Genomic DNA, 27,256 nt, shown 5'->3' on the forward strand with positions numbered 1-27,256 from the left:
CATGCTTATAAAGTAGCGTCACGCGCCCAGAGCATGATCCGCATTGAACGCGTTAAGTAAGATTTTATCTTTTAGAATTTGATTAAGTTGTTTGCTTAACCCATATATGCCCACAGGGTCGAAAACGACCCACAATAGTCATTTGCCATCATTTATCCCCATGCATTCGTTTTCGACTTAAAATCATGATTATGTATTTGTCAGCATGTAGGCTATTATTGTGAATGTGTGATTGTTGATTTGAAGCTGTATTGTTTGCCTTGTAACTGCAAACAGATTGCTATGTTACATCCTTCAGCATAGTATTGATGCAGTGTGGCAGAAAATGTAAGTTGACAATTTTGCTGTTTATTATTTTAGCTTGGTTCTTGTGCTGTTACTTAGAGTAAAGAATATAGTTTACGACTACATGTCACAAGTTTTTTAATTTTTCTATATGGTCATGTAATAAAACGAGATATTTGATATGGGTCGTTTTCGACCCTGTGGGCATATAAGGAACCTTTCATGCATTTCGTCAAATATGATCATAATTGCATTATTGCTCAATGATAAGATATAGCTTAGTTTCTTTCCGTTATTATTGCAACGTTTTTATATTTGGGGAGAGGGAATTATCACGGGAATCTATTACCGACTCTCTACTAAAACTTAAGAGTTCTTCTTCTCATGTTTCCTAGTTTCCCAAAGAGTCTTATAACTTCTGAGATTTTATAAGAGCTTGAAAGGTTATCTTCCAAACAAGAGGTTTCAACTACTGATGTGACTATACAACCTTCCGCTGATGAAGGTCATTGCTTCAGACAAAAGGTGTAAAGGCAACAGGAACTGTTAGAAAGGACCGTACAGGACACTGTCCACTAAAGGGAATTGATGTTATGGGCAAGGAGCCTAGAGGAGCATTTGACACCATGATAAACAAGAAACACGGTATCAATGCAATTAGGTGGCATGATAACAACGTTGTTACTCTCCTGTCAAGTGAGTATGGAGTTCATCGTATTCGACCCACGCAAAGGTACTCTTCGGCACAGAATAAAGGAATTGCCATTCCTCAGACATTCGGTTTTCATCAGTACAATGGTTATATGCGCGGAGTGGATCAAATGGATAGCAGTGTTGCTGTGTACCAGGTTGGAATTAGGGGAAAGAAATGGTACACACCGATTGTATTTTGGCTGCTAGATGTTTATGTGAACAATGCCTACCTTCTAGCTCGTTCTCTTGGAAGAACCAATGATCTTATATCATTTCGTAGGGAACTAGCTAAAACGCTTCTTCTGAAATATAGAGTTGCGCGAACACAACCCAGCCCATCTACCCGATCAAGGAATGTCATAAAGAATGTCCCAGAAATCGCACGCAAAAGTGATGGTCATATGATTACTGTGGGTCAAAAACGTAAAAGATGTGTTTCGTGCAAAAGTAAAACCACAAAAGCATGCAAGAGATGCAATGTCGCGTTGCACGATAAACGTTTCTTAAAGTTTCATGCATAGCTTTTCATGAAGACTGAGACTTCAGTGTAAGATGCACACAGTGCTTGTAACTTTCTAGTGCTGCAATATTTTTGTGAATGTGTTGTAATTCACCATTGTACTTGAACTCATAATTATCTGTGTAATAATATTTGTGTATAATTGTAATAAACAAAACAATAACATTTCACACAATAATGGTTGTCTGTATTAGTAAATAACTGTAAGATATGTTATGACAACAATTTAGGAAAAGGTAGTTTATATGCCCACAGGGTCGTTTTCGACCCATGGCCAATCAGACAGTAACACTAATAGAAACAAAAAATCAGTGTTGCCATTAACCTAATATCACTAAAAGAAGCAACAAATGTGAAAATGAGCACTTCATTCAAAAACAAAAGTTGCGGGCATATATGGGTTAAATTGTAACTTGGTGCATCTTTAAAATTTACTGTAGGTCTAATGGGACAAGAGTTTTTGTGTATTCTGGGAAGGACTCGTAGTGTGGGGAGTTTGGGATGGTTTTTTTTGCTTTTCGTCGCACCGACACAGATAGGTTTTATGGCGACGATGGAAGAGGAAAGGCCTAGGAATGGGAAGGAAGTGGCCGAAGCCTTAGTTAAGGTACAGCCCCAGCATTTCCCTGGTGTGAAAATGGGAAACCACGGAAAACCATCTTCAGGGCTGCTGACAGTGGGGTTCGAACCCACTATCTCCCAGATGCGAGCTCACAGGTGTGCGCCCCTAACTGCATGGCCAACTCGCCCGGTGTTTGGGATTTTTGATGGTAAGGCTTTCTTTTTGTTGTTTTGTGGGAATAAAGTCTGTTTCCTTGATAGCTTGTTTTATTTCGTTTCGAAATTTATTTGTTGAGTCCCGCTGCAGTTCTTGAATCTTGTTGTTGATGAATTCTATTGTTTTTCTATGTACTTGTCTTTCTTCATTATGACTGTTGTGTTCTCTTTATCTGCTTTTGTCTAATAAAATAATAATAATCAGTGGCGGTGGGCTCTCAGGAGCACAGGAGCACGTGAACACCCAGTTTTATTACATATTTACGCATTCATTCTTTTCTTTCGACCTGATTTCGACAATAGATCGAAAGCATTCGACAATCGACTTATATCGTAGCTCCGTTACACCGACAGTTGTTCGTTTTGACTGACAGTGCAGCGAGCACACTGGATAATGCGCTATTGTGCTGAAGACTATACGCATGCGCAAAGCAGATGACGTCATGGTTTTCTGCACTGATATTCCCATTAGCGAGGAGCACGGTAAGGTACGTGCCTTGTCGTCTAGAGCCACCCTCAACCCAGTGGCAGTATTACAGTTGACCACAAGGGTCCGCCACCTCCCTTTTAGCCATAGCCTCCCAGGAGCTACTATTGCATTACATTACCGGCAGATTTCGCTAGTACCCTAATTCTGAATAGGCATTTTGGTGTCTATTCAGACTCTTTTCCAGAAAGAGAACTGAATGCAGTGGCGCATATGTATCCCTGCCTAGATAAGACACAGCTGAAGACTGAACTAGAAGTATTGTATATGAGAAATGGATTTCAGAAAGATGATGGGGCCATTTTCATGTTGCAGTTTCTGCTTGACAATGAACTAGATAGGGACACATTTCCACAAGTATGCGAATTACTCCGAATTGTTGTCACAACCCCAATTACGACAGCGGAGCCCGAGAGGTGTTTTTCTACTTTGAATAAGAATTAAAACATTTCTGAGGAACACCATGACTGGAGAACGACTGTCAGCGCTGGCTATGCTTGCTATTGAGAAGAGATTTGTCAACATCATCAGTGACTTCAATCGTAAAGTGATTGAGAAATTTGCGCGATTGAAGGACAGAAGGATTGCTTTCCTCTACAAATAATCAGTATTTACGTGAGTTGCTAATCTAAATCCTATCATTTAAATAAGCATGATCTAGTATTGTTGGTTGTACTGCATGCTAAATTGTTTAGAGTAGTGGCTATAATTTGCAAAATGAGAATAATTACCATGTGAAACAGTAGAACCTGACTAACCGAGATAATGAGGAGACTATTGGGGTCAATTCGGAAATAATTATTTTAAAACATTTACCGTAAATGCTGTACACATTCCTTCTATGCTTCTCGTCATATCCAGGTGAACTTCGTGCTGTTTAAAAACCAGGAATAGTGCTCGCATCCTTCAGTGTTCGCAGTGCAGTAAAGCTATTATGAATTTTGCTACTGTTCTACACTAAGACAGCCTGCCCGCGGTGTAGGGATAGCGTGCCTTCTTCTTAACCGGAGGCCCTGGGTTCGATTCCCGGCCAGGCCAGGGATTTTAACCTGGATCTGAGGGCTGGTTCGAGGTCCACTCAGTCTACGTGATTACAATTGAGGAGCTATCTGACGGTGAGATGGCGGTCAAAAAAGCCAAGAATAACGGCCGAGAGGATTCGTCGTGCTAACCACACGACACCTCGTAATCTGCAGACCACCGGGCTGAGCAGCAGTCGCTTGGTAGGCCATGAGGTTTGGTTTGGTTCTACACTAACACCCAGGTGAAATTCGTGCTGTTTGAAAACCAAGAATAGTACTCGCATCCTTCAATAATCTTAGTGTAGTAAAGTTATTGTGAATTTTACTTTTGTTCTACACTAACAAATTAGTCTCGTATAAAATTTATCCTCGGTTACAGGGGTTCTACCAAAGTATTTGTGAAGAAGGAACCGTACAAGGAACTGTTAGTGAAATGATTTATGTACCTATGTTACTTTTTTGCTGATTTGAGACATGAACAAAAATGTTGTGAATCCCCTAAAAATTTTGTCACTAGCCGCCACTGATAATAATAAAATTGTTAAAAAGCACAGCTACCAACAAAGCCCTACAAACAGTTGCACAAGAAAATTCCACCAAACAACCAAACTGCACCACTCAATACTGGGCATTGAAAACAGTTAAAAACAGTGGTGGTAGTGGTGGCGGCGGCCCCTAGTACACCACATAGATTAAAGAGGGATTTTTTTTTTTTTTTTTTTTTTTTTTTTTACAAGTTGCTTTACGTCGCACTGACACAGATAGGTCTTATGGCGAAGATGGGAGAGGAAGGGGCTAGAAATGGGAAGGAAGAGGCTGTGGCCTTAATTAAGGTACAGCCCCAGCATTTGCCTGGTATGAAAATGGGAAACCATGGAAAACCATCTTCAGGTCTGCCGACAGTGGGGTTCAAACTCACAATCTCCCAAATACTGGATACTGGCCGCACTTAAGCAACTGCAGCTATTGAGCTTGGTAAAGACGTTTCATTGTAATAATAATAATAATAATAATAATAATAATAATAATAATAATAATAATAATAATAATAATAATAATAATGTTATTGGTTTTACAACCCACTAACTACTTTTATGGTTTTCAGAGACAAGGATGTGCCGGGATCCCACAAGAGTATGTCCCAATAAATCTACCGACACAAGGCTAACATACGTGTGCACCTTTAAGTACCACTGGACAGAGCCAGGTTCGAACCGGCCAACCTGGATTCAGAAGGACAGTGTTCTACCATCTGAACTACTCAGCCTGGTGTTGTTATACATACATACATACATACATACATACATACATACATACATACATACATACATACATACATACATACATACATACATACATTATCATTATAGACTGTTATGCCTTTCAGCGTTCAGTCTGCAAGACTCTGAGAATTTACTAAACGTTGCCACAATCCTCGATTTGCAACTAGTGTTGTGGCCTCATTTAGTTCTATACCTCTTTTCTTTAAATCGTTAGAAACCGAGTCTAACCATCGTCGTCTTGGTCTCCCTCTACTTCTCTTACCCTCCATAACAGAGTCCATTATTCTACCAGGTAACCTATCCTCCTCCATTCGTCTCACATGACCCCACCACCGAAGCCGGTTTATGCGTACAGCTTCATCCATCGAGTTCATTCCTAAATTAGCCTTTATCTCCTCATTTCGAGTACCCTCCTGCCATTGTTCCCACCTGTTTGTACCAGCAATCATTCTTGCTACTTTCATGTCTGTTACTTCTAACTTATGAATAAGATATCCTGAGTTCACCCAGCTTTCGCTCCCGTAAAGCAAAGTTGGTCTGAAAACAGACCGATGTAAAGATAGTTTCGCCTGGGAGCTGACTTCCTTCTTACAGAATACTGCTGATCGCAACTGCGAGCTCACTGCATTAGCTTTACTACACCTTGATTCAATCTCACTTACTACATTACCATCCTGGGAGAACACACAACCTAAATACTTGAAATTATCGACCTGTTCTAGCTTTGTATCACCAATCTGACATTCAGTTCTGTTGAATTTCTTACCTACTGACATCAATTTAGTCTTCGAGAGGCTAATTTTCATACCATACTCATTGCACCTATTTTCAAGTTCCAAGATATTAGACTGCAGGCTTTCGGCACAGTCTGCCATTAAGACCAAGTCGTCAGCATAGGCCAAACTGCTTACTACATTTCCACCTAACTGAATCCCTCCCTGCCATTTTATACCTTTCAGCAGATGATCCATGTAAACTATGAACAGCAAAGGTGAAAGATTACAGCCTTGTCTAACTCCTGTAAGTACCCTGAACCAAGAACTCATTCTACCATCAATTCTCACTGAAGCCCAATTGTCAACATAAATGCCTTTGATTGATTTTAATAATCTACCCTTAATTCCATAGTCCCCCAGTATGGCGAACATCTTATCTCTCGGTACCCTGTCATATGCTTTCTCTAGATCTACGAAACATAAACACAACTGCCTATTCCTCTCGTAGCATTTTTCAATTCCCTGGCGCATACTGAAAATCTGATCCTGACAGCCTCTCTGTGGTCTGAAACCACACTGGTTTTCATCCAACTTCCTCTCAACGACTGATCGCACCCTCCCTTCCAAGATGCCAGTGAATACTTTGCCTGGTATACTAATCAATGAGATACCTCGATAGTTGTTGCAATCCTTCCTGTTTCCTTGCTTGTAGATAGGTGCAATTACTGCTTTTGTCCAATCTGAAGGTACCTTACCAACACTCCACGCTAATTTTACTACTCTATGAAGCCATTTCATCCCTGCCTTCCCACTATACTACTTCATTTCAGGTCTAATTTCATCTATTCCTGCTGCCTTATGACAATGGAGTTTTTTTACTATCCTTTTCACTTCCTCAAGCATAATTTCACCAACATCATTTTCCTCCTCCCCATGAGCTTGGCTGTTTGCAACACCACCATGATGATTTCCTTTTACATCGAGAAGATGTTCAAAATATTCCCTCCACCTCTCCAGTGATTCCCTGGGATCTGTTATGAGTTCACCTGAATTACTCAAAACACTGTTCATTTCCTTTTTCCCACCCTTCCTAAGATTTTTTATTACTGTCCAGAAAGGTTTCCCTGCTGCTTGACCTAGACTTTCCAGGTTATTACCAAAATCTTCCCATGACTTCTTTTTGGGTTCAACAACTATTTGTTTCGCTCTGTTTCTTTCATCTACGTACCAATCCCTGTCTGCCTCGGGCCTTGTTTGGAGCCATTTCTGATAAGCCTTCTTTTTACGTTTACAGGCTGCTCTCACTTCATCATTCCACCAAGATGTTCGCCTTTTCCCATCTTTACACACAGTTGTTCCTAGGCATTCCCTTGCTGTTTCTATTACAGCATCCCTGTATGCCACCCATTCACTTTCTATATTCTGAACCTGCTTACTGTCTACTGTTCAAAACTTCTCACTAATCATATCCATGAACTTCTGTCTAATTTCCTCGTCCTGGAGATTTTCTACCCTTATTCGTTTGCAGACAGATTTCACTTTCTCTACTATAGGCCTAGAGATACTTAGTTCACTACAGATCAGATAGTGGTCTGTATCATCGAAAAATCCCCGAAAAACTCTTACATTCCTAACAGATTTCCTGAATTCAAGGTCTGTTAAGATATAGTCTATTATGGATCTGGTACCCCTAGCCTTGTTGTTATAGTCATCAAAATTGTATGGCTTCTAGGATCAGGTCATAGGGTGCCAAATAAGTGACCTCCCTTCTAATTTCAACATTTCGAATGTGCTGCTGTCCAGCAGCAAAAGCGGTACTCTTCTGAACAATTTCTGTGATGGGGCAGAGTATTGTTGGATGACGTCTTAAGTATGTAGATTGTGATGTTGCATTTGATTACACTATACTGAAGGATTCTGATTTTTTAAATAACTTGCTAATTAATTTCAGTATGACCTTTATATATATACATACAAGAACATCAGCACCCATACTGTGTGTGTGACCACAAGGATCCCGGATTTTACAAACAACGCTAGCATAAGTAATGTTACAACTTGGAGAAAAATAAACTATTCGTATGCACATATAATAAAAACTGCTTGGACTTTACGGAATGCAACACTTTCACAGGGGATTATTACACAAAGTGGCCTAGATTAGGAATTATGAAACATAAAAGTGGTGGTGTAAAATGATTAATGAGTCATTGATAATGCCTATCTTGATTTTGTTGAGTATATTTCTGGGGATACCTAACCCTCTCAAGATATTCCAGGTGTATTTTTTAGCTCCTCCCCTGCTACCAAAAAGCAATCTTGTAACTGACCAATGCTCAAGTCGGATGCTGTAATATTCATTTAAATGTGGGAGGCATGGTTCATAAACATTTTTCTTTTCTCTGTCAAGCTCAATTGCCTGCTCAATGTCTCTTTCAAAATGAATAAAGGGTTACAACACTACAGCAGTGTGGTTTTTTGGATGAATGCCAATGAAGTCGGTTCTTCTATTTGACCCTATAGAAGAAACACAGTGAACTTCTTCATAAAATTGCCACTTCATTTCCATAAATGCTGAAGCTAGAGCTGATCTAACCCAGTGATGGCGATTATTCCTTTTCGGTGCTCCCTTTGGACAGATACCAAGCAAGTGTCCTGAAGTCTTGGTCTCGCCAGTCAGGATGACGACAGCGGGTTGTATTTGTATTTTACTCAACAACCAATATACATATAATACTACTTTAATAGCTAGAGGCTTCAAGAGACCCTATGGTATCAGAAGTTTTTACTGCACGAGTCTTTAATGTACAGCAAGTCAAAGACGTGGAGATATTGATGTTGACACCCTCAAATGTTACCATCCTCACTTGGGATTGAACCCATTATACTGGGAACAGAAGGACAATAATTTACTGATTGCACCACTGAAGTAAACTAAGACATCATAAAGCATCTTCAGATATGTAACAAAATTTTATTTTCATAGCCAATATGATCGTAATACAGATAACAATTGAATTCTGACAACAATAAAAAATTCAATGTTACCTTGGGGAGGAAACTGATTTCAAATCCAAATGCTTGACCATTTCGGGAGCCACTGTTCATGTAGTTACCCATTAGAAGAATAAGTTCCAGTATTTGAGCAAATTTTCTACTTTGTTTCACCTCTTCACATGCAGCTGTAGCTGCAACTATGTCCTAAAACCAAACCAAAACAAAACAAGAAACATTAACAACACTTCAGGCAAGGTTCTAAGATTAACACAATTACAACTAGTACTTACAGGTTTAATGTCATGAACCATCTCACTGAAGTGCAACTTGAAGCTCATAGACTTCAGGCGTGGCAATAAACGCTTCACCTCAGCTAACTGCAACAATAATGGCATGCTGTTCAATAAATTCTCAGAAAAGATGGTCAAAAGAATTTACTATATAATTAAATTAATTACAGCACATCATATAAAATAAGAGGGCTAGTATGACACTTGCCTGTAGCTTAAGGCGACACTCCAGAGATAAAAATATATTTTTACCTAATGCATGGATTTTCACGAAACTTTGTGGGAATGTCACCTGCATAAAAGTAGAGATATCACGAACATTTCTTTCATGTACATTTAATAGAATTTCCAAAATAAATTTTTGTTTTTGAAATTTTTAATTCTATTTTTTCATGAAATTTAATGAACATGTTATTGTACATTCGTAATTAGGTAGATAATACTTCTTTTAAAACACTACATATCGATTTTTCTGTACATAATTTATATAAAAGATATATCGTACTAAAGTTTGTGTAATTTTTATGCTTTTACTTAAAAATCCCTGCTACTTGAAAAAATTCTGCAATAAAAAAATTCCATATGTAGGTTTCTTAATATGGATGTGATACACACACCACACAAATTTTGTTACATTTGGCAGAATATTATTCTATGGGAGAAAAATGGGATTTAAATGTAAAATTACAATTGGCAAACAAAGCATTTTTACAGTGATAAATTGTTTGATTCAAAGAAATAACTCCGTGACAAGAAAAAAAGAAACTCAATCCTTTCAATTTCAGTCATTAAAAAAATTAACCAAAATGACCAAAATATTGATGTTTATCTCTGGAGTGTCACCTTAAAAAACATAATAGCACAGGTACAGAAAACTAAAAAAACAGAGAGACTGGCTGACATGAAAGAACAATTTTCATTTTTTGACCTTACCATCCCATAATTAGTAAAGTCTGAATCTGAATACTGTATTATGTAAATATGCCATTGTTTCAGTGCTACAATTTCAGGTATAGGGAATGTACCACCGAAATGCAAGTGGTCTTGCTTGAAGGATCTAGTATTACTCTCTTACAATTTGCTTTAGCTGCCTCTGTGGATCTGTGGTAGAGTGTTGGCCTCCGGATCCCAAGACAGCGGGTTCAAACCCGGCAGAGATAGTCGGATTTTTGAAGGGCGGAAAAAAGTCCATTCGACACTCCATGTCGTACGATGTCGGCATGTAAAAGATCTCTGGTGATACATTTGGTATTTACCCGACAAAATTAATTAAATCTCAGCCATTGACGCCCAAGAGAGATCCGGTTTACTCTGTCTGCCATCTAACGGACCTAGAGTAAAACAGAACGTCGAAATTGACGAGCAAACAGCCAGATGGCATCAAATCGAAATGCCTGCACACGGTAGCTGAGGCCATACGATTATTATTATTATTACAATTTGCGTTGCGTCGCACTGACACAGAAAGGTCTTATGAGGATGATGGGCTAGGGTTAGGGGTGAGAAGGAAGCAACTGTGGCCACAGTTAAGGTAGAGCCCCAGCGTTTGCCTGACGTGAAAATCGGAAACCACAGAAAACCATCTACAGGGCTGCTGACAGTGGAGTTCGAACCCATTATCTCCTGAATGTAAGCCGATATCTACGTGAACAAACCATGCAGCCACTCAGTTGGTAAGGATCTAGTAGCACAAACGGTTAATATGCTGGATTTTTCATTATGGTGAATGTTCAAGTCCAAGATTATGCTTATCGTAGTTTTTAACAAGATTCTTGCTTGTCATTGCCCCACCACCACCACCACTATAATGTATTCTAGTATTTTTTTGAGGTTCAAGTATCATGATATGCGGTGTCATAGTTCTGGCCAATAAAATGACATACAAAAATGTATGAAAAGTTTCTAAGATTATCGATCATACTACATTAACCAATGTTAGAACACACTTCAAAATTAGCCTTCTGAACCACTTTATTTGGAGTCCATGCAGCTTTTTTAAAAATTTATTGCTGTCAGGCTAATTGCAACTGTGTTATTGTTCTTTCAGAGAAAGGGCATCTGACAGCTTCTGAGTCAGTGATATAATATAGCATTCTTGAGCACACTGCTAGATTATGGACCAAACACTACCATTAAACTAGTGAATCAAACAGGCAGTATGTGTGTTTTAATATTAGTCCAACACAATGAGCAGATGAAGGTATCGGTCTTTAATTTTTTTCTGAATGCAGAGCAGTTCAGGCAGAATATTGCATTTCCTGATTTCATGCATACAGTCTGGTGATGATTTTGAGATGCTGGTATACAATGTAGTACAGCAGTAAAGGAGACACTCTGATTTAACACCAGTTCTACCCATAAGCAATTGCCAAAGACAATATTGATAGTTACTAAAAAAATATTATCTCTTTCAATGAACTGGTGCTTTCTTCAGTGAATAATAGTATTTTAAATTAGATCACCAGGTACTTTTTCTACTACGTGATTGAGGTTTATGCTATTAGTCCTCTGAAATTTTCTGAAGTTCTTAAGAAGATTTTCCTAGGTGGATTAGTCTGGATAAGAAGTAAGATTTTATTTCAAACCATCATACTAGTCTATAATTTTTTCAACAGCAGAGAAGAAAGAATAGACCTAGTTTTAGAATGAGATAACAGCTGCTTTTGTTCAACATTTACAAAATTACAATATAATTTAAGTTCCTTAGTTCAAACTGTGTAAAAAACCACCATGCAATTTTGTAAAATTCACTGTCTATTTCGAAAAGCAAGCACCTTGTTGGACTGTGTTGTGCAGAGTGTGAGCAGAACACCCTTCTTCTTTGCAATTCTTTTTCAGCGATTCTCTCAACTGAGTGGATACATCGTTTTCCTGTTTTCATTTCAAACCCTGACAGTTTCTCCTAAAATTCAGAGAGTCAGTCAGCAACGAAAACGAAAATCCACAGCCTGTTTCCAGTCATTCGACTGGGTTGGAATGGAATGAATGGAGACCCCATCTAGTGGCGAGGATAGGAAATGTGCCGGCCGTCGAAGCCTGTCGCACTCCTCTGGGGCAATGATAAATGACCGACTGATGAAATGAAATGTTGATGGAGTGTGTTACTGGAATGGAAGATAACAGGGAAAACCGGAGTACCCAGAGAAAAACCTATCCCGCCTCCGCTTTATCCAACACAAATCTCACATGGAGTGACCGGGATTTGAACCACGGTATAGAGCGGTGAGAGGCCGCCACACTGCCGCCTGAGTCACAGAGGCAGAGAGTCAGTAACATGGGTTGTAATTCTTTTATAATGCTTCATTTGGAGTGAATTTTATCTTAAAACACACCTTTATTTGGATACTCTCGGCCCGATAATCAAAATACTGTCTAAAAATGGGAAATATTCTATAGTACTATGATTCTTGCAATTAGTACAAAGACCAAAACAAGATATACTAATCAAACATTCAACCATAACATTCACAGAGTGCAGAGCATATACAGCATATGTCTGCTCTTCTCACAGATTCGGAGGAAAATATGTAGTGAAGTACTTTGTGGATTTACCACCTTGACTCATACTTGCAGAGACAGAAATCAATTGCACTTTTTGACTCAAGAATAATTGTTAGGAATTATATCTTAGTAAAAACATATTCAGACAATGAAATTCTAAAAAAATCCAAAAACAGTACAGAAGAAGGAAGTATATCAAAGAATGGTGGTGCAGATGAACAAACTGGCTGGTAATGAAAACAGTTATGAAGTTCATGTAATCATGAAAATGACAGTTATTGTATTTAAAAAAAATATTTATGCATAATAAGTTACTTTTATTTCAGATACAAAAACAGTTATGAAGTTCATGTAATCATGAAAATGACAGTTATTTTATTAAAAAAATATATTTATGCATAATAAGTTACTTTTATTTCAGATACATGCCTTTGCTGGCAGGACCTAGTGTTTACAGTACACTATGTCTTCTGGTATAGCCTAGAGCAATTTTGTTACTTTCATTGATAGCTGCCTCTGTGGATCAACGGTAGAGTGTCGGCCTCCGGATTTTTGAAGGGAGGAAAAAAGTCCATTCGACACTCCATGTCGTACGATGTCGATGTAAAAGATCTCTGGTGACACATTTGGTGTTTACCCGACAAAATTCATTAAATCTCAGCCATAGACGCCCAAAAGAGTTTCGGTTTACTCGGTCTGCCACCTAGCGGGGGCCTAGAGTAAAACGAAACGTCGAAATTGACGAGCAGACAGCGAGATGGTGTCAAATTGAAATGTCTGCACACGGTAGCTGAGGCCATACGATTATTATTATTATTATTATTATTATTATTATTATTATTATTATTACTTTCATTGATCTGTCTCTGTCTTATCCTTGGCTTTGACAATATGAATGTGACTGAGGTATGAGCGATGCTAGTAATGCGTTTCCTTATGCAGCGAGTCCCTGCCACGAATGGTGTGAAAATGTTGCTCATAGCGTCAGTTGGTGCATGCATTTCAGTAGGCTTGGCAGACTGATATGTAATCGCAACTCCTGGCTCGGTGAGGAAAGCAACAGGAAACTACCTCACTCCTCATTTCCCTAGTACACCTCTTCAGTGATGCCTACGCCATCTATGACAGCTGATGGTGGAGCTGTTGAGGATACAACCAGCCTTAGGGCTGTGGACTGAACACACATTTCAGATACTTAGTCTCATAACTTAAAACAGACGAATTAGATGTGATAGAGTTGTTACACCCTCGCATGTGGCAAATACGATAAGTTACACCCTCATATTTGATGAATTAAAATGGATCAAGAATTCCTGAAGAGCCCACCTAGTAGCTGTGATCATTAAGGCATCAAGTCTTTATGGTCTGATACCACAGTTTCTTTTTGCTAGTTGTTTTACGTTGCACCGACACAGATAGGTCTTACGGCGACGATGGGACAGGAAAAGGCTAGGAGTGGGAAGAAAGCGGCCATGGCCTTGATAAAGGTATATTTGCCTGGTGTGAAAATGGGAAACCACGGAAAACCATTTTCAGGGCTGCCGACAGTGGGGTTCGAACCTACTATCTCCCAAATATTGGATACCGGCCGCACTTAAGCGACTGCAGCTATCGAGCTCGGTGATACCAAAGTAAACTGGTTTGAGCCCTGTAGGTGGAAAAATATTTCACCACCAGATTGGCGGCAGGCAGGCAGGCAGGGACGGAGAGGTGGTGGCATACTATAATCAATAGATTGCATGCCAAAAGCCTGGGTTTGATTCCAAACCTCTCTACAGTGTTCTCATGGAGTGAGGGGATATGAGACTACTGATGGTAACTTGTCGATCAGATGAAGATGTTAAGCCTTGAGCAAACCACTTATTTGACCATAATAGGTATTTTATTTGATCCTGTATTGACTTCTCTACATCTATTAAAGTAACTATTTAAAATAGTTTATGCTGGGTCTACCTTGTCATTACACTTTCAATGACTGACTACACTGATGAAGAGAATGCAAATTATTCCTGAAAGAAGTATGATAGAATAAATAATTTTCAATCATTAAAAGTGTATTGACAAGGTGGACGCAACATAAACTAATTTGAATCCTTTCTTTAATAGATACCCTCTAAACACGTGAAGTTTCATTTTGTTTCCTCCTCCCCTTCTGGGTGCTTCAATATTTTTGTCAGGCAGTGTACCTGTCTTCAATGGTCCAACTCGTTGGCTGAATGGTCAGCGTACTGCCCTTTGGTTCAGAGGGTCTCTGGTTCGATTCCCGGCCGGGTCGGGGATTTTAATAGCTTCTTATTAAATCTTCTGGCTCGGGGACTGGGCGTTTGTGCATGTCCCAACACTCTCCTCTTCATATTCATACAACACACCACACTACCAACCACCACAGAAACACACGATAGTGATTACAACCCTCCACATACAGTTGGCTTCAGGAAGGGCATCCGGCTGTAAAACAGATCCAAATCCATGTGTGATGCAGTTTGCACCCCCGACCCCACAGGTGTGGGAAAAGCAGTAGAAAAAGAAGAAGAGTGTACCTGTCTTCAATGGATACAACTCCCAGGAAGTGCACAGCGATTGTAGCATTACACCAAAATACTTCCACGACACAAAGAGAGTTAGCTACTACATTTGGTGTTGGTGTAGACAGATAGATATGGTTTATTTTAACTGGTAAAGTTTTTTTTTTTTGCTAGGGGCTTTACGTCGCACCGACACAGATAGGTCTTATGGCGACGATGGGATAGGAAAGGCCTAGGAGTTGGAAGGAAGCGGCCGTGGCCTTAATTAAGGTACAGCCCCAGCATTTGCCTGGTGTGAAAATGGGAAACCACGGAAAACCATCTTCAGGGCTGCCGATAGTGGGATTCGAACCTACTATCTCCCGGATGCAAGCTCACAGCCGCGTGCCTCTACGCGCACGGCCAACTCGCCCAGTTGGTAAAGTTTGGGACACATGATGCTGTCTTATTATTTACTTCACCAGTGAATACATAAATAACATAAAATAAAAATATTAAATAAAAAAAGACTGAAACAAATTACTATGCTACTATGCTATATTACTGTACATAAAATATCTATTACAATACATAACATAAAGGAACATTTTGCTTCCTAAGTACAATAATATAATCGTCAGCCGCTACTCATTTCCAAGAATATGCTTTTCTTTTTGCAATTCTTCTTAAAATCCGTTGGCTCTGTGGAGATGTCGCTGATGACTGATCAAGCCAATCGTCGCATGAAAAATGCGGCCACACAGGTCACATGTAAAGGTGGGTAGAGTATGCGGTTGGATCTGATGTAGTTTCCACTTTTCATGGGTTTCAATTTCTTGTCTGCGACGTGCCTGCTCAAACAGTGAGACACCTTCTGCAGTAGCCTTGTGCCAGAGAACACGGTTTTGTGCAGTTGTTGCCCAGGTATTAGTATTTATGTTGGTGCTATTCACAGCCTTCTTCAGCTGGTCTTTATGACGTTTCAAAGGAGGACTTAAGGCCTTTTGCCGAATCTCACCAAGGAGAAGTTAAAGTAGGCTGTTATCATTCATACGCTGGATGTGACCAACCCATCTAAGTCAATGAGTGATGATGAAGACTTCTATACTGTTCATGTGCGCCTTGTCAAGACTTCCACACTGCTTATGCAGTCATCCCATTTGATGTTCATGAAGGATCTAAGTTTCTGATGATGGAAGCGTTCCAGTCTCTTTATATCACAATGGTAAAGTGTCCAGGTTTCACATCCACACAGTAATGTTGTTATGACTACAGCTCGGTAGACCATTAGTTTGGTACATATTTTGAGATCCTTATTAAAGAAAACCCAGTGGGAGAGGCGGCCATAAGCTGTATGGGCAGAGTGTATTCTACTTTCCACATCCTTTTCTGAGTTGCAGCATGTAGTTAGAATACTACCAAGGTAGGTATATTGATCTACCTGTTCAAGAGGTGTTCCTGCTATTGTGACATTTAGTTCAGGGATAGTACCATTTGGTGCTGGCTGAGTAAGTCTTATGGGTGTTGATGGTCAGACCAAATCGTTCATAAGCTTCCTTAAAATAGTTCTTCAGGTGTATGGGCAGGTGTTGCAATGTCATCAGCATACTGAAGCTCCATTATATGAGTATTATGAGTCAATCTCTGAGAATGGAGTCTGGTTTGGTTGAACAGTCCGCCATAATAGTGCAACTTAATTTCCATACCTACGGTCGAAGAAATTAAAAAATAATGAATTACAATAATAATAATAATAATAATAACAACAACATAGCTTACCAGGATCTGTTTTAGCCAGGTACATTATTTTAAAGTTGCCGGAATATTGGGTAAAGGACGGCTGTAATATGTGTTCATATGCCCGACATCTTATGTGAGCTCGATACAAAGTTCCTTGTGGTAAGCAGGACACGTCACGAGCGATGAACCTGTGGGAGACGTCAGTGCCACGTGTTGTATGCCTTTTTCTCAAATGTACTGGAATAAAAATCTGCTAACTTTTTAACCGATGGAGATACAGAAATGAGACATACCTCGCCATGTAGCTAGTGTTCCGAAGGCAAACATACTTCAATCTCAACAAATTCCATCAAGGCATTCAAGAGATAACAAGCGAGAAAGAAACCACATTTCTTCTTGTGACGTGGCGAGTAACCTTGGCCTTACGGAATATAAGCCGCGGTCCAGGCCACAGCAAACCAGTTCAAATTCTTCGCTCACAGCTGGCTCGTCAGTCATGCTATTCGCGACAAGTGAAGTCAAACTCAGTGTTCATTCTGCGCGAACGTTATGATACTTGTATAATTTTCAACAACAAGTTGACACTTAGTGTATGTGAACACCAGTGAGTAACCAGTGGATTTTCTTGACAAATAGTTGCACTTACAATTCATCAGGGATATTTAAACTTCGGAAATTAACGTATTTATAATGTCGAGTTATAAGACTTGTAATATCTCGCCAATATTGGAAGTTATAAAATATCTTGATTCCATGTACGATTGCCTGTTCTCATTAGTGGCTGAAGATGACGCACATCAGCGTCAAAACTAGTCCCAAGTAAATGTTGTAACTTAATTAGTTCAACGTTATTTTGTATTAAAAAGGTGGACTTTTAATTTTCTGTTATTCTCAGTTCAATATGGACCTAAGATGAAATTTTTAATTTTAAATAAATATTGGAAGAACAAGGATTTTGACTTCTTTAAACTAAACTGAAAAGTAAACTTGAAATTGTTTAAAGTGTGCAACATGGCAAAAACTCGTCTACTCACAGATATTGTCCGATATGATCCGACCATAAGAGGTGCTGGTCAATGATTACTCCTAGGTTTTTACACTCTTGCAAGAAGGCAAAACCTGGTTTTGAAGTTGTACAACAGGGATAGACATGCGGTAGTTACTGGAAGTAAATCTCAGGTAGCAATTGCTATGGTTTGAGATTTTTCAGGTTTAAAATTCCATTTTGGGAAGACCATTTGCTTATGGCCTCTAGATCCATGTTAATTTGATCAATTGCTGTCAAACATCTGTTGGTTCTGCATGGATGTACAATTGTATATCGTCAGCATAAAAGTGATGTTTACAGTGTGTCACCTGTTTAGCTAAATCATTGATATAGACTGAAACTAGTAATGAAGATAACGTTGACCCTTGTGGTACACCTGTTTTCACATATTGCCATGAAGAAACGGTACCGTGATTGACAACACGCCGTTGAGGTTTCTGTAAATTGGCTCCCATCAATCTCAGTGTTCTGTAGGAGATAATTAGCGATGAAGTTTGATTGGGAGCTACTCATGACCTACAGAGTCAAATTCTTTGCTGAAGTCCAATAATACTAGAATTGTCACTTTTTGCTCATCGATTAGCTGGCCATACACGGAAAGATTTTTTCGCAGGCCTTGCCTTTGGGACCAGATCCGACAGACCGCCTGCCAGGCGTGACCTTCAGAGACCCGGCCTGCTGCTCGCCATCAACTGTGACACCAAGCCTGTCGTGTTGTGCAACATAATCTGTCACCATTCCAGACCCTCCCGTTAATTGGAATGATCCCTTTGTTCTCGGCAGGCCAAGCCTCATCCGCTGGCCTTTCAAACTAGTTTGAAATCCTTGCTGGCCGTACTTAGCACTGTGCGATGGACATCGAAGTAGACAGTGTCCAGAGGAAAAAAAATGCTGTTGCGGCTGTTGGAATGTGCATTTCGCTATATCTTAAATCATGCAAACAGAAAAATCGATCGAAGTGGGTGAAATCATGGATAAGAGAGTGAGACAGCTTTAGTCACATGAGTCTGATACAACACCTGAAAGAAAATGAACTGGACGATTACAAGAATTATTTGCGAATGGACCACAGCGATTATGATATGCTGTTAAGTAAGCATGTATGGGTTTTTCTCGTTATTAATGTTTCATCTGTCTCAGTCTCATTCTTGGCTTTGACAATATGAAAGTGACTGAGGTATGAGCGATGCTAGTAATACCATTCCTTATGCAGCCAGTCCCTGTTATGAATGGTATGAAAATATCACTCATAGGGACAGCTGGCGCGTGCATTTCGGTGGGCTTGGCAGACTGATATGCGGCAACTTCTGGCTCGGTGAGGAAAGTAATGGGAAACTACCTCTCTCCTCATTTCCTTAGTACGCTTCTTCAGTAATGCCTAGGTCATCTATGACAGCAGTTAGCATAGCTGTGGAGGATCAAACCAGCCTTCGGGCTGAGTACCAAACATACACAACACATACATAATGACCTGTTTTGCGTAGCTATTACTGGTGAACAGTCTAGTTGAAAGCGTATTTACTGTAGATATTGTAGCTTCTAAGCTGAAGGAGGAGGAAAGGGAGGAAAGGAGGATACTGAAGAACACTTGATTCTGACACTGCGACACCTCATGTTTTAATTGTCAGAGACACGGCCGCTCTTTGTACATTTCAATAAATTTCTCTAGCAGTGCCTTTGTCCACTCCATGCTTTCCTTACAAGAGGCTTGATCTGTGAGGCGAGGTCCTTCCGTAGAGGCACTGACAACAGGTCTCGCCTGTAGCAGATAATGCCTCGAACTGATCTCGGTCACTAACGAGCAGTCCTAACCTGTCGGAACATGTCACAAAAGGCCTCGTCTGCCATAATTCCTTTCCGTGTATGGCCAGCTATAGGCTGTCTTATATCGTCAGACACACTCACTAAGCCAGTACATGTACTGTGATTGTATCGGAAATCTGACTGGTGTGGGTCTAGTATGTCATGGTCATTGAGATAGTTTGTGATTTGATTGCGTACAATGTATTTGAGTCCCTTGGCTACTAACTAACTAACCAACCCCATGGCACTACAGCCCTTGAAGGGCCTTGGCCTACGAAGCGACCGCTGCTCAGCCCAAAAGTCTGCACAGCCCCCAGCATTTGCCTGGTGTAAAAATGGGCAGCTCTGAAGATGGTTTTCCGTGGTTTCCCAATTTTCACACCAGGCAAATGCTGGGGGTGTACCTAAATTAAGGCCACGGATGCTTCCTTCTCATTCCTAGGCCTTTCCTGTCCCATCGTCGCCATAAGACCTATCTGTGTTGGTGTGATGTAAATCAAATAGCAAATAAATAAAAAAGTCTGCACATTACGAGGTATTGTGTGGTCAGCACAACGAATCCTCTCGGCAGTTATTCTTGGATTTCTAGACCGGGGCCGCTATCTCACCATCAGATAGCTCCTTAATTCTAATCACGTAGGCTGAATGGACCTTGAACCAGCCCTCATATCCATGTAAAAATCCCTGACCTGGCTGGGAATCAAACCCAGGGCCTCCGGGTAAGAGGCAGGTACGCTACCCCTAAACCATCGGGCCTGCTCCCTTGGCTACTACTGACAGTATATTAATAGGTCTGCAGTCACTATTTTAGTCTAAGAGATTTTGTCTTCAGTAAAGGATGTACCAAGGCCATTTTCTAGGCAGTTGAGAATACACTGTTTTGAAGGGAGAAGCTGTATATGAATGTCAATACTGGAATAATAGCATTGATAATTTTCTTCAGCATTAGAATACCTATATTGTCCACCCCTGAGGATTTAGTTTTCTTGATCCTGTGCATCTGCCTGCAGTGGTTAATATTCGTGTATCAAATACTATATGTAATAATTAAGTAGTGTAGTAAGATATTTTTTAACATTTTATATTAGCCGTTAATCACTAATGTGAATTAAATACCGTATAACAGTTATTTACATCATATGACACTACTTATATTATTACATGTTTAATATAAAAATATTATACTTGTATTTAACACTGTGGGTAGATGCACAGGATAAAGACAAAATTATCACATAGTGTCGCTCACTGCGACCTTGCCCAGAGACACCCATGCTGACAGTTTTTAGTCTCCTTCACTCCTCCATTAGCTCCAGGTGGGTGGCCTTCAATTCACTATACTAAAGGGTGTTGCCATCTGTGCACTTCATATTAGCAGATAACAACTAGGGGAGGGCTAGTGAACACTAGGCCGGAACAGATGTTTTGGGGTGTTTCACGCATGAATGACCAGAACCCTCAGTACCAGTCAACAGGATGATGAAATCTGACCAGTACATCCAAATACTGGAAAAGAGTTGTTGATGAGCTGCAGAAGAAGTTTCCAGGTGGTGGAAGCAAGATATGGCACCGAGCAAATTGGCCGTGCATTTAGGGTCGTGCAGATATGAGCTTGCATTCGGGTGATAGTGAGTTTGAATCCCACTGTTGGCAGCCCTGAATATGGTTTTCCGTTGTTTCCCATTTTCACACCAGGCAAATTTACCTTAAGACCATAGCCACAACCTTCCCAATCCTAGCCCTTTCCCATCCTTCCGTTGCCAAAAACCTGTGATGTGTTAGTGCGACGTTAAACAAGTAACAAGATTTGGCTCCTTGCCATACTTTAAATAAAATAAAGAAATTCTCTTCCATGAGAACAATATTTGCATCTTAGAGTGGTCAGGAAATTCCCAACATTAATCCAATAGAAAACTTGTGGGCTATATATGAAAGGAGGCTCGCAAAACTTGACTCTTTCACAAAAATAAGCATGACAGAGTATCTAGTTACAGTGTTGTTTCATGATGATGAACTTAAAAATATGTACTCAAAGCTTGTGGAATCTATGCCAATACATGCAAAGTAAGTTATAAAACAGAGAAGAGGAAATATTTGCTATTAACAAAGATTAAATGTCTGTATTAGTTGAATAAGTGCAACAAAAAAGTCATGGTGGTGTTTCGATTAATTTGCATGAGGCTGAGGCTACACCTCCAACAATGTGTACAAAGTAACTGAAGTTTGGGGGAAATTACTGCCAAAATCTCTTTGATGATAAAACAAATTTTGTTCCACCTGACCCAGCCCAAACTTCTGATGAACCATCAGCAATGAGAACAGACAGCGAAGCTGCTATCAAAAAGCTTGAAAATGAGAAATCTGTAGGGCCACATAATACCACAGCAGAAATGCTGAAATTGCTCGGAGAGAATGAAGAGATCTTACTGCACAAACTAAGTCAGCAAATATGGAGTACTAGAAAATGTCCTGAGAAATGGTGCGAATCAATCTTTGTACCACTATACAAGAAAGGAATGCGAATCAAATGCGCCACCTAGTGGTTGATTACACTCATATGCCATGCCAGTAAGGTGATACCATAATCTATTAGTTTCATTGTTCGTATTGATAATTTAAGAGCACATAAGTATGAAGAATGAGTTTTCCACCTAATCAATACTTTATTTTACAAAATGTTTAGAATTATTTACATTAAAACAGTACCAGTTTTGACCTATAAAAAGGCCATCATCAGCTGTTGGTGAACCTGCTTAATAGCGATTGTACATGATAAAACATTACTAAAAACTAATTAAACAAGAATGCCTTACTATAATATAATACTAATGTTAAGATATTTACATATGGTACAATTATAGGGCTTTGACTTGTTGGAGTCCCATTCAAATATCTATGCTGTTGCCAACATTACATCAAACAAGATATATCCACATGCTACAATGAAGGGCATTGGCATGCTGGAGTCCCATGAATGCCACTGTTTCAAAAATTGTATAGCTGAGGTTAAAAATAGGGTATAATTCTTAGAGAATAAAGGATCACTGAGGTTTTGGTGTCAAGTTCAAATATCTATGCATATGCCACCATTATGTCCAACGGTCGTATAGATAGAATCAAGGTGCATTGTTGGGCCGCAATTTTGCGGGGAACACTGCGTTCAGTAGATCTTGTTTAACAGGTACTTTGTTCATTCTTAGTGTATGTTATTGCTGATACATGCTAGTTTTCAGGATCCTTGTTGAGGCTTATCATGCTACATATGACATATTGAAATTAAATAAATTAGGTTGATAGAGCTTCCCTCTTCATACTTGTATTTACGCTCAGGTAAATTCAAAATTCAAATGAACACTACGCCAGCCACACGATGTACACGCAACAGTGTGCAGCACACTCCCGACTATACTTAAAGACATATCCAGCCCACACATTTTTGAAGGGGAAGGCACGTTACTATGGAAACAATGCGAGTAACATAAAGAAGACAACTGCGCAGCGGAGGGGGGGGAGGAGGAAGGGAGAATATCATATACTGTATTTGAAACACGTCCAAAGAAAGTTATAGAAACACATACCAAGCATATAAATAAGAAATATTAAACCGTAAAAGCCAAACATAACAGATATAAGGCAAAATGTAAATCTTAAAGGGTAGCCAGGTAGCCAAAACATACCCCGAAAGAGGCGGGGGGGAATTTGCGGAAAACATACGGCACACTTATAATCATATAGCTAGTTGTCTTGTTATGCAGAAAAGTTGAAATTAAACACTATTGTGAAGAGAAATAAGTAAAACAGAGTGCAGTATTAGAACAATTGAGAATCACAGTATAACCCTGTATAATGCAAATTTATGGAACTATAAAAAAAAGAGAAGCCAGTCATAACAATTGGTGGAATACATAATATTATGACTTAGTATTTGAAAAAAAATACTACGGGGTAAGACATCCCCAGCACCCCTAGGTGAAAATAAAATACAACCTCAATGTTATTTTGGATTTATTGAATGCTTTGGAGACATTATAGTGTATTACATAATAACAAATAGAAAAAAACAAACCTATGCAGAGAATATTTTCATGAAATAAAACATCCGTTTAACCTTCAGTTCTTTATCTTTGGCTGACCATGTGTTCGAAATTCTCGGAGGGTTGGGTAATTTGACAACGAAAGACCAACACCGTGAAGGGAAGCATTAAATCTCTCAGCATTTATAGCACTAAAGAGAAGAATGCCAAAACATGTTAGCTCATAAAAATATCTGAGGAAAGAAAAGATAAGGTAAACACAACCAGGCAAGTTGGCCGTGTGGTTAGGGGCGCGCATTAAAGATAGTGGATTCGAATCTCACTGTCGGTAGCCTTGAAAAGGTTTTTTTCCAAGGTTTCCCATTTTCACCCCAGGTAAATGCTGGGACTGTACCTTAATTAAGGCCAAAGCAACTTCCTTCCCACTCCTAGGCCTTTATTATTCCATTGTTGCCATAAGACCTATTTGTGTTGGTGTGACATAAAGCAAATGTTTTTTTTTTTTTTAAAGTCCTTAGATAAATGTATCTGAACATAGTGCCACCACAGTCTTCAGTTGGCTTTCTTTTCTTGTTGTTGTCGAAGTGTAATATTCGCTAGTTTTTAAGTGTTTGTTAGTGTTGTGTATAGAGATATGTCAATATAATATGGTCTCTGCAGCACCAAGAAGGCAGTGTGTGAACAGTCCAAACAATTTCTGTTATGTATGTGGTTCATACTTGTTACGCAGGCAGAAATATAATATTACACCCTTTATTAAGAAAGTGTACCTTGCATATCTCATATGCACATGTTGTTTTTAGATCAAGACAAAAAGTAGGCACCACACACTACAGTAGATGTAAAACATGTTTTGGACTAAGACAGTGATTTAGTGGAAAGCAGAAATCCATGCCGTTTGGAATTCCCATGATTTGGCGTGAACCAGAAGATCATTATGATGAATGCTATTTCTGTCTGTAAAAGTTAATAACTTAAAAATAAAATATCTCAAAGGCTTAGAATCAGCTATTAGGCCTGTGCCACACGGTCCAGATATTTTTCCAGGGTTTATTCCCATTCAAAGTGCCATCAAAGCAACTAGAGGATGTGGAGCAATCAAGTTCATTTGAGTGTACAGAACGTTTTGAAGTGGATGATGATTTCTCCCCAGTCACTTCAGAAGACAAAACACAGCTATTTACTCAGGCAGAGTTGAACAATTTCATGTGGGGCTTAGGTCACTTTACAAATTATATTTTAATTTTACCTTTGTAAAGTGAAAACCGTCAATACAGAATGATTCCAATATCTTGTAATGGACTTAGGTCATACCAAGGAAAAGAGTAAGATTGTGGGATCAAGATTGAAATAAAACAAAATGCTGGCACCAGAAGAGGTCTTTAGTTGGTACTGGAACCAAAGGAAGAATGTTGTCAGTGTTTTAAAATGGAAAAACAAGTAGTTTATTGCTGTGACATGTAAGGTTTAATTCTTCAGTTTGGTGGTGGAAATATAGTAATGACTGGCGTTTATTTACTGATCTGTCAAAGAGAAGCCTGAAAGCAGTGTTACTACATAATAGAAGCAAATTTCCTTTGATTTTGATTGGATATTTTATTTTTCTCAAACAAAAAATTTTCAGTTGATTCCAGAATAATTACCGTATTTCTCAGAATCCAAGACGACAACTTTATTTTTCGAATCTTGTGAAAAATCAACGGCCGTCTTGCATTTGCTATCTAACAGTAATGAACACCACTGGCAGCTACCATGATAACTGCGCTGCTTCTGTTCAAACCCTTCCCGTGCACACAAAATTTGTTGACAATCAATGTCCTCCTCCTTATCATACATCTCTAGCTGCAGCAACAAGTTGTACAGTGCCTCTGTGTAATGTCACTGGATCTCAGGAAATAGTGAAGAGAGAATGACATTCTATTAGCCTCTACAAAACGTTTCTCAAATCTGCAGAATGGCATCAAAACATGCGAGCCTTCGAATTCCTAGAAAGGCCACAGCTACTTAGTGGCAAAGCTATAATGCGTCTACTGTACCTGGCACTTAGTAGACAACAGAAATATTTTCGTGATGGATCGTTGAACTGTGAAGATGTAAAGATACGTGGAAGAGGTATTGCCAGCAAATCTTCAACGAGTTCTCGTCGATATTATGATGCCAATTTTAAGTTAATGGTTATTAAATACACAGAAATCGTGCATCCACAAGAAAACGTGGCACAGGCCTAACTAAAGCGAATATCGGTGTTAGCGTGAAGACAAAGATAGCTTAAAAAATGCGTACTGTACAAAAAATGCATTCAGTGGCCCACAGCAAAGATGCTTTAAAGAAATCGAAGATGAAATTGTGAGGTACATGCACAAAAATTCAAGGGTGGAATGGCCGTACCACAGCACAATAAACTTGTTCGCTGACTTTTAACGTTTGTGTATTTATTAGGCCTATACATCGCTAGCCGTTGAAGTCAGCCGAAACTGGCAAGCGAGACTTGCACGTGGTGGCAGCCAGTTGTACCTGACGCTGAGTAAAAGTAACAGTTTTATAGACAGCAGGAATATTTGCTGATGGATCGTTGTATTGTAGAGAAGTGGAACAGATATTGCCGGCAAATTTTCAACGGGTTCTCTTTTATATCATGAGGCCAATTTTTAGTTAATGGTTATTAAACCCACAGATATAAAAAATAATTGTGCAGCCACAAAAAATACGGCATAACTAAGGCCAATGTTTCGAGTTGCGAGAAGACAAAGATAGTCCAAGAAAGGCATTCATATGATTTTACAGAGCACTTTTTAAGTCTGATTTAATTTTTTTTAAAGGAAAAAGTGGGGGTCGTCTTGCATTCAGGGTCATCTTGGATTCGGAGAAATACAGTAACTACTAGGCCAATTAGCAAATTAAACAAAATTTCCTTGCTTTTCGCATCACTGGGGTAGTAGAAGTAGAGATAAACATTGGACAACGAAAGAGTGCTGTAAGAGGGCTGTCTTGCATTTTAACTCCTGGAGAGAAAATTTTAATTCGTGCTAGTCTGGTTGATCTCGAAAAAATACTACTTTCCCCTTTATATATCAAACTCTCGGCTGCGAGTTTAAAAATTTGATTTCTTGAACAATTATCTAGATTATTTCCCTGACAATTTGGGAGACCTAAGTGAAGAGCAGGATGAAATATCCACCAACAAATAAAGGAAATGGAAAGAAGATACCAGGCACGATGAAACTTAGTGATGTTGGCTGACTACTGTTGGTGCTTGAGGAGGGAAACTGGAAAACTACGCAACATGCCTATAAATGTAAGTCAACACAACCCTCCTTCCAGGCAAAGAAGAAGAGTTTTTCTTCAAATGGTGCTTTGTAAAGGTATGTAGATAGTTTGTTTTGTGTGGTACAATTATTTCTTCTATTTTACAGTGTACTTTACTAGATAAGATCTATGACAGTTCTTGTATACTCTAGGAAAACTGGACTCCGGCATGAAATTCAATGTGTTAAAATTATTTACAATTGCCTAAAACATATCAAACCCCAGTAAAAAGCATTTTGCTGGAAAGTCA

General features: G+C 39.3%; 1 protein-coding gene across 4 annotated transcripts in view; it reads right to left on the reverse strand.

Annotated features, from left to right (window-relative positions):
- Positions 1 to 27,256, reverse strand: part of dia (diaphanous related formin 1) — a 513,998-nt gene that overhangs the window by 82,938 nt on the left and 403,804 nt on the right. For all 4 annotated transcript variants that reach the window (XM_067134775.2, XM_067134773.2, XM_067134774.2 and 1 more), the window contains 2 exons: positions 9,071 to 9,157; positions 8,832 to 8,984 (listed from right to left, as the gene is read on the reverse strand). In XM_067134775.2, the coding sequence (XP_066990876.2) occupies positions 8,832 to 8,984; positions 9,071 to 9,157 (240 nt within the window). The remainder of the gene's footprint in view (positions 1 to 8,831; positions 8,985 to 9,070; positions 9,158 to 27,256) is intronic.

This window comes from Anabrus simplex, chromosome 1 (assembly GCF_040414725.1).
Source record: "Anabrus simplex isolate iqAnaSimp1 chromosome 1, ASM4041472v1, whole genome shotgun sequence".
Taxonomy (NCBI): Eukaryota; Metazoa; Arthropoda; class Insecta; order Orthoptera; family Tettigoniidae; genus Anabrus; species Anabrus simplex.